General features: G+C 38.1%; 2 protein-coding genes across 2 annotated transcripts; both read left to right on the forward strand.

Annotated features, from left to right (window-relative positions):
* Positions 1-1,537: 1,537 nt before the first annotated feature.
* Positions 1,538-4,010, forward strand: LOC104811708 (gibberellic acid methyltransferase 2-like). Its single transcript, XM_010538502.1, has 3 exons — positions 1,538-2,112; positions 2,565-2,852; positions 3,455-4,010. The coding sequence occupies exons 1-3, from the start codon at positions 1,612-1,614 to the stop codon at positions 3,815-3,817; spliced, it is 1,152 nt and encodes a 383-aa protein (XP_010536804.1). The 5' UTR covers positions 1,538-1,611; the 3' UTR covers positions 3,818-4,010.
* Positions 4,011-4,122: 112 nt separating this feature from the next.
* On the forward strand, positions 4,123-6,343 carry LOC104811709 (pentatricopeptide repeat-containing protein At5g56310). The gene has a single exon (XM_010538503.1). The coding sequence runs from the start codon at positions 4,154-4,156 to the stop codon at positions 5,813-5,815; it is 1,662 nt and encodes a 553-aa protein (XP_010536805.1). The 5' UTR covers positions 4,123-4,153; the 3' UTR covers positions 5,816-6,343.
* The last annotated feature ends 2,575 nt before the right edge of the window (positions 6,344-8,918 follow it).

Consider the following 8,918-nt stretch of genomic DNA (forward strand, 5'->3'; position numbering starts at 1 on the left):
CACACCGCTTGTGCAGTGACAAAGTCTGAAAAGCCCCTGGAATTAGAACCTACGTTCCTAGATTTCGCAACGTAAACTCCAATGCACTGCGTAATCGACGTTGACAAATCACAGTTTTTCAAATCAGCCTTTGTCTCTCCGGTCCGGTTCGGGGTAAAAGAGGACCACCTCACATCTTACCCTCCGATTCATCCCAAAGGTCCTATTTATAAAACGTTACATTTAAATATATTTGATATTCGTTTATATACATATATTTTTAAATTACTGAAAAAATATATATATTTCTTTATTTATCTCAATATGTTGAAATTTTTATATATATAACATACCACTACACAAAAAATATAATGATATAGAAAGATGTTAAAGACATACAAGTTGTTACCATTACTTGTTAACTCATTAACTAGTGTAAGGTTACAAAATTGTTTCTTTTTCTCACACAATAAATTAATTTGTTATCATAAACAAAATAATTATTAATATTTATAATTTTTCCAAAAAAAATATTCTAATTGCAAAATTGACTATTTTTTAAACGTTATTATAAAATTTTAATTATAATCAATTTCTTCACATGAAGAAAACAATTTTAGGTTGTAATATATATTGGGATCACAAAAACAACAACAAAACTAATAATAATAATAATAATAATAAAACTAATAATAATAATAATAATAATAATAATAATAATAATAATAATAATAATAATAATAAGGTAATCATATCCTTCTAGAACTAATGAGGATATTTTGGAGAGGAGATAATGACATATGTGTCATTATTATACTATTTTATTAGGATATGTATAACCAAATTAATCAAATAAAATGCGTGGAAAACATTCAAAGCTTCTGCTAATAGAAAGTTTTGTAATTTTAAAACTTTCCCTAATGGCGTCTGTTAAAGCTTCATGATGCTTTTGCTTTTCTAGTTACAAATTAATATAATATTTACATATAATTTGGGGACCCGCAAAAAGGAAGAATCTCCTCATCCATAGCTGACCCGACCCGACCCGACCCGACATAATAGAATGTACCAATTATACATTCATATAGTGTGTGATTATATGCATGTACAGCCCTAATTCAAATAAATTATATGAAACCAGATGTAAGTTTTTGGTCTAACATTTGCGAATCGGAAGCCAAATCCAATTTTTCCGCCCCTTGGCGTATACATATCATCTAAGCATCGTAATCCATTTGTGAATGTTTGGACAACGGTCCACAACTCTCTTAAAAGAATCTAATGTAAATAAATTTATGTGCATATATATATATATATATATATATATATAGGGAGAGAGAGAGAGAGAGTCAAACTTAAAACCTTTTTTTTGGTTTCTTTTTGTAGATTCGAAGAATATATCACCCTTTTTTTTATTTGTCAGAGTAAAATACAATCTTATCTAAATTGCCCGAGTGTTATTGTGTCACCGCAAGCATAGGTTTGACGTAATAAATATACATGTGTAGTGTATGTATATGTATCTTGTGTGTATATATATACACGTCTCGCTTGCCTCAGCTAGAACGCAACTCTCCTCTTTATATCAAACACAAACACATACATATATACACACTCAAAACTTACACACACATGGAGTCGGCGGCGGCGGTGGCGGCGGCGTGGGAGTGGACGTCCGGTGGACTCCACCGAGTGATGTGCATGCAAGGCGGCGAGGATGACGTCAGCTACATCAAGAACTGCGAGGGACCAGCGTGCGCGATCACCCTGTGCAAGCCGATGCTGATGTCAGCAATCCAGTCCATGAACCTCCACGAAGAAGAAAACGACAAGAACAAGACGCTGAGGATAGCTGATTTGGGATGTGCGACTGGTTACAACACGGTGGCGACGGTGGAGATGGTGGTGGAGGCTCTGCGGCGGCGGTCCAAGGAGCCGCCGGAGGTGGAGGCCTTCTTCTGCGACTTGCCCTCCAACGATTTCAACACCTTGTTCCGGTGGCTCTCCGACAATAGGAAAGCTTCCACCAGATTCTTCGCTGCCGGTGTCGGTGGCTCCTTCTATACGAGGTTGTTCCCCACCGGAAAACTCCATGTCGCCGTCAGCCTCAGTGCCTTGCATTGGCTCTCTCAGGTCTCTCCCTCTCTCTCTGTATATATATGTGTGTGTGTGTTAACATCTACTTCTTCTTGTTTTACCAATCTTTTTGGCTTATGATAAGGAGAGAATTCCGTAAACAGTCGTTACATATTCATGTAAAATATGCGGTTTTTAAACTACACTCAAATTCGTGGACACCCAAGTGAGATTGGACCAGAAAGTTGTAAGATTTCTAGAATTATAGTTGTCTTTGCCATGTGTGTGTGTATATATATATGTATATATCTTTATTCCTTGTCTAAAATTGAGGAGACAATATGAGAAATCATTATCTTTCAGGCAATTACACAGATAATCATCTTGTATTCACATAAATCTAACAGATAAAATTATGTTAAGAGACAAAACCTAATGCCCTAATAAGATAATAATCAAATCCCATAAGCATCAAAATCTCGGATCGGATCTATGATTGGAAACGACAGATACCAGAGAGGGTGTTGGAAAAGGGAAAACGGACATGGAACAAGGGGAGGGCGTGGATAGAGGGAGCCGAGAAGGAAGTGGTGGATGCTTACGCGGAGCAGTCGGACAAGGACTTGGACGAGTTCCTCAGATGTCGGAAGGAAGAGATGGTGAAAGGAGGAGTGCTGTTCATGTTGATGGGAGCTAGACCCTCTGGTTCAAACAGCCAGTTATTGGATGATGACTCCAGAGATAAGCACCCTTTCACTATTTCCATGGATCAAGCTTGGCAAGACTTGGTTGATGAGGTAACATATATCATATGCATGTACATACACATATACATGATACATCTATTTTGCGATAATAATAATAATAATAATAATAATAATAATAATAATAGTAATAGTAATAATGGCGACGTGATAATAACACGTAACGGTCGGTCTATGACATAAGGAAAAAAAAATGGGGCATATGCATTCACGTTTCATGACAAAAAGGTCCAAAGCTTTCCCTCCTTGAAACCCGACATGACATCACACTTAACGTCACCTTTCTCATGTTTTAGAACCTTTGTCATTTTATTAAAGACCCTTCAAACGTTGAAGACAATACTTTTATGATCAATCGGTGGGGAGAGGAAAGAGCACATACACAATATTGTAATTTGATATTTTTCCTAATCAATTTGATTCGAACCATGCATTTTATAATATATATATATATATGTTATTTGGTTAATGAAAAACGGGGGCTTTTTTTGCATATTTTTATCAAGTTACTACACGTTTTGAACCGAATACAAAGTTTACTATATAGAATATACTACTAAATTGATACATATATATAGAATAGAATATATCCTAATAATTTTTTTTGTGTTCATTATTTGGAAACTCTACAAAAGGGGCTGATAGACGAGGAGACAAGGGATGGATTCAACATACCGGCGTACATGAGAAACGCGGAGGAGGTGGCGGCCGGGATTGACCGCTGCGGCGGATTCAAGATCGAGAAAATGGAGTACATGAAAATCCCCGAACACTCGGACGAGAAACAAGAGGCTTCGAAGAAAGATCCCGTCTCGTACGGACGAGCCAGAGCCAACCTGGTCCGAGCCACCCTCAGGCCGATGGTCGAGGCCTATATCGGTCCCTACCTGTCCGACCAGTTCTTCCAACGATACGAAAACCGCGTTTCTTCCAACACAAATCTTCTCCACAAGACCTGTTTCTATGGCGTGATCGTTGTTTCTGCCACCAGGGTTTAACGACATACACACACACATATATATATATATATTGTGTTGGGTGTCTCTTATAGTTCAGTGGGCTTTATTTAGGAGGCGGGTTGATTATAGTATACGATAAAATATGTTATAATGCATGCATGTCTAATCTTTTTTATATATAAAGTGTGCCGAGCGCTATCAAAATGAGTGAATAAAATAATTAAAGGATGTACTTATTTGGACCTATATATACCCAATATTTATATCACTCTCACGTAAAAAAAAAAAACATTATCCCAAAAAATTTCAATGTAAGAGCTTGTTCGGACAAGAAGCCGTTCCATGTTTTAGTGTGACGGACAAAGAGGAGAGAGAATGCGGCAGTGGCTGTCTCTCTCGAGCCTGAGCTCACCGCTGGCTCGGCGTGGCCGCTCGGTATCGACAGCATCGGCCGCTGGTTTCTTCCTCTCTTCCATTAAAATCAAAGGGTTCGACCTGAAAACGTTAAAGCAGGGCCATTGTTTCATGATCACAGGAGGGCTTTACCACGACAACCTCGTTGTTTCCAAATTCATCGACGCCTGTTCTTCAGGAGGCAATGTCCGATATGCTTACTCGGTCTTTGTCCACCAGCCATGTCCCAATACTTATCTCCATAACACCATGATCAGAGCTTTGTCCCTCACGGACGAACCTGAGTCACACGCAATGGCTGTGATGGTTTACAGGAAGTTCCGGGCTTCGTGTCTGAGGGCAGACACATACACTTTCCCGTCTGTGCTTAAGGTTGTTATCAGATTATCCGATGTCTGGCTGGGTAGGCAGATTCATGCCCAGACGGCGGTTTCAGGGTTAGATTCCAGCGTCCACGTCGTTACAGGTTTGATTCAGATGTACTCCTCGCACGGTGCCATCTCCATCGGAGATGCACGCAAGGTGTTCGATGAAACGTATGTGAGAGAAACAGCTGTCTGGAATGCTCTCATAGCTGGTTATACCAGGGTCGGAGACATGGGTGAAGCGAAGATTTTACTGGAGACGATGCCTTATTGCTCAAGGAATGTGGTTTCATGGACAACTGTGATTTCTGGTTACGCCAAGAGCCACCGAGCAAGAGAAGCCATTGAAATGTTTCAGAGAATGCAGCAGGAGAATGTCATGCCAGATGAAGTCGCGGTTTTGGCTGCGCTCTCGGCTTGTGCCGACATGGGTGCACTTGAATTGGGTGAATGGATCATACGTAGGTATGACCACTGTCTGAACAGATCAGTTGCTATGAACAATGCCCTGATTGATATGTATGCAAAATCAGGGAACATAACAATGGCAATGGAGGTGTTTGAGAGTGTTAAAGAGAAAAATGTCGTGACCTGGACAACCATAATAACCGGACTGGCGATGCACGGACTAGGCCAGGAGGTTTTCCATATGTTCGGTCATATGGAGAAGGGGGGTGTCAAACCGAATGGAGTAACCTTTGTCGCTGTCCTTTCGGCCTGTAGCCATGTCGGGATGGTCGATCTAGGACAATGGTACTTCAGTGAAATGAGATCAAAGTACGGGATCAAACCCAAGATTGAGCATTACGGATGCATGATTGACTTGCTGGGACGAGCCGGGTTACTCCAAGAAGCGGAAGAACTTGCCACTGGTATGCCGTTTGAGCCAAACGCCGCCATCTGGGGATCCCTTCTGGCCGCTTCGAATGTTAATCGTGATCTCGAGCTCGGAGAACGGGCTCTGAAGCATCTGATAGAGTTAGAACCCGATAACAGTGGGAATTATATGCTTATGTCGAATTTATACTCGAATCTGGGGAAGTGGAACGAGGCGAGGATGATGAGGAAGATGATGAATGGCATTGGTGTCAAGAAGATGACTGGAGGAAGCTCCATTGGAGTGAGAAACAAGGAATACAGATTCATCTCAGGAGACAGCTCTCATACTAGGTTCAATGAGATAGCTGAACTCCTTCAGGACATAGATTGGCAATCACAGAGCAACGGAGAAAGTGAAGAGGAACACGAATGGATATGACTTGACGAGCTCTGAGGGAAAAATAATGAAACAAGTACTGGTCCCTGATCCGGCTTCTGACAGATTCCGATGGTCGAGATCACGGAGTCGAGTGTCGGAACCAGCCCAAAAATTCTCATCGGAGACAGAAACAGGCGACGAATCTCGTGTGTGTAGGATGCTTTTGCGGAAACGTAGAAACTCCGGCTACATTGTCGAAAGAACCCTAGTACCTCGCCGGAGATTGCCTTTAATCGAGCTACTACTTACTTCGCAACTCGGATCGAAACCCGAGGAGAAACTCTTGTATCTGACGGAAAATTCTGAGTCGGAGATGAACAATGATGCGATCGTATTGATCGATTCGCAGATGCCGGAGTTCGTTCTCGGGCCAAGGAGACGACGACGACGACGAAGCGATTTGCCGAACATCTTGAACAGTCGCTGAATTGCGTTTTCATAGTTATCATACTAAACCCCTTGTATTTCTGCGTTGGTGTGCTTTTTGTCCTAACATTTTAAGATTTGACAATTTCACCCCTTCTCATCGTTTGAAATTCTCATAACTGCCTAATTTTAACGTTAAAACAGAAGTGCCAGAGCCTCCTGATCAAAAGGCGGGTTATGCCCGAGGAGAATTGAGAGACCCCCTCTAAGAACGACGGCGTTTTAGGGGTGTTGTATTGGGCCTGGGCTTGGGCCATTAAAGCTATATCCAATTTAACATTACTTTATTGATAAATTCTAATTTATAAATCACTACTAATTGTTTCTGCCAAAATTCATTACAGTTGCCGGGGTTACACTCTTAATTTCAGCAGTCGGTGGAATGAAAATTCAATCTCCATACGAACTTAAACGATAAAAAATTATAATAATTTTTTTTAAAAAAAATCAAATTGTTAAAACTCAAATAACCTTATATTAAACAAAACTATATAATTTCTGTCATTAACTTTTTTCATATTTAAATGTTTTTGTTTTGAACATCATAACTAACACAATCTTCGGCGTTATGGTAAGAAAAATAATGATGATATATTAGACATAGATATTAAAATATTTCTGTAATGTAAATTTTAATTTCCCAAAAAAAAAAAACTTTCTAAGCGCGTTAAACTGCTCAATTGTCGTAGTCAGTACGTGGCGATCCGAAATGTACGGATCCTCGAAGGTAATACGTGGGGTGGGTTTTGTCCGAACTCCAAACCTAATTAACTTTCTTTAACCCCGAAATGATTAAAACATTAATTATCAATTTACAGACATCGAAAAGAGGAAGAAGCACAGTAAACGACAAGTCACCACGTGAGATTAAGATTTGTAATAACATGCAGTTGCTTCGTTTGTCTAATTAACTTAAATCATTTTTCATACCATTCGCCCGGCAACGTATCATGGGCTCCCCAATTTACGAAATTCATTATATATATATATATATATATATATTCACATTGTTATTCTTGAAAATCTCCTTGGGTCAGAAAAGAGTTAGCATAAAATTTGTATATTATTATTTTAAATCCGATCAATAATTCAGATAGTATCAAAATGAGTAGATTCACCAAGATTACGTACGATACTCTTGACGATATTGTTCGATGAATTGGATATTATAATATGCGTTTTATAATGATGAGATATCATTGATATTATATGATAATTAAATGTATATACATATAGTGGTCGTTAGGTTTGGTGTATTTGATTGAAATTCTGTAACGATCCATAAATAAAATACGCAGTGAATTTCTTTGGTGACAGCTACTTGATCTGAAACCAATACAGCGCAAAAAAAAAAAATCAATTGACATTATAAATGTCAAATTATGAGATAATTATTCTTTTATAGAAAATGAGGTTGTATTATTACATCCACCATAATCTAATTTTTAGTGGAATTTCTAATATACTACAAAATTTACAATGAATATACACACACACACACACACAAGTGATGTATATTAAGAGTTTAGTGTTATAGTTATTTGTTTTAGGTTTGATTTGCGGAAACATATCAATTGCATGAGGTTAATATATGTAAGATATGTCTAATAGACAATAATTCTTTGTACATTGGTGTAGTGTGTGTGTGTATATATATATATACACATATGTATAGTTGGCAAACGCATAGATTATATGGTAATTCTATATGCATATTTGTTGTTATTCACATGAAAGCAGCAAAAACTGGTAAAAAGAAAGAAGCTTAGCAAAATAATATATACATTAAAACCTTGAGGGGAAACATATGATAAGAATTTTAATAAAAAAACATATGAATATGATAATAATTACAAGAATTACTTAAATTCTACATAGAAGAATAGAGGTGGAAAGACCCAAACTCAGTTGGAAAATGACAAGTCCTCTCTACACGAGATTGTGAGTTCGATTCCTCTTGAACTCCGAGTTTTCTTTGAATCGGTCAGTTTCGACTGTTTTATCCGTTCCGCGTGGTTTGTCGGCTATTGCGTATGACCGGAGGGTTTACTATCCGAGATATCGTCCGGTCCGCGCGGCCGAACGGTGTCTGGTCCGAAGGAATGTGGAGACGGGTTCCCACCGTATAAAAAAGGAACAAAGGTTAACCATGCGTGCGGGGCTAAAGCATCTTTCGTAGCCTCTCTTTATCAAGACAACATTATAAACTAGAAATCCGTATGATTAACACGACTGTCCAATTAATCGTATAATCTATTTCTTGTGAGCATACACAATAAATATATAAATATATAACGAAGCAATATTGAAACACTCAATAGTAAGTTTTGACGAAACAAAATTAGTAAGGTCTCATATTTATCAAACATTTGATGTCATCTGGGAAATTGAAAATTAAACGATGTTATTAAATATCTTATTTTGGATTTTTTTTTACGGTTAAGATCATCCATCTATATATATATATAAACACATACGTATAATCATTACTCATATATATATATATATATATATATGTAGAGTTGTAATATGATTATCATAAAGTTTTAAGATTATTAAGCTGTAAAGCAATAATCTTTTGATGATTAAGCTGGTGGGAGTCCAGCTAAGATTTGTTTAACAAAGAAAGAACATTCGAACGATGATGATTAGCCCCCTCTCTCTCTCTCTATATATA

Source organism: Tarenaya hassleriana, unplaced genomic scaffold, assembly GCF_000463585.1.
Source record: "Tarenaya hassleriana unplaced genomic scaffold, ASM46358v1 Cleome2, whole genome shotgun sequence".
NCBI lineage: Eukaryota > Viridiplantae > Streptophyta > Magnoliopsida > Brassicales > Cleomaceae > Tarenaya > Tarenaya hassleriana.

Coding starts and splice junctions, on each gene's coding strand:
- LOC104811709 (XM_010538503.1), top strand. CDS start 4,154: ATGCGGCAGTGGCTGTCTCTCTCGAGCCTGAGCTCACCGCTGGCTCGG.
- LOC104811708 (XM_010538502.1), top strand. CDS start 1,612: ATGGAGTCGGCGGCGGCGGTGGCGGCGGCGTGGGAGTGGACGTCCGGT. Junction 2,113..2,564: donor CCTTGCATTGGCTCTCTCAG/GTCTCTCCCTCT, acceptor TGGAAACGACAG/ATACCAGAGAGGGTGTTGGA. Junction 2,853..3,454: donor GGCAAGACTTGGTTGATGAG/GTAACATATATC, acceptor ACTCTACAAAAG/GGGCTGATAGACGAGGAGAC.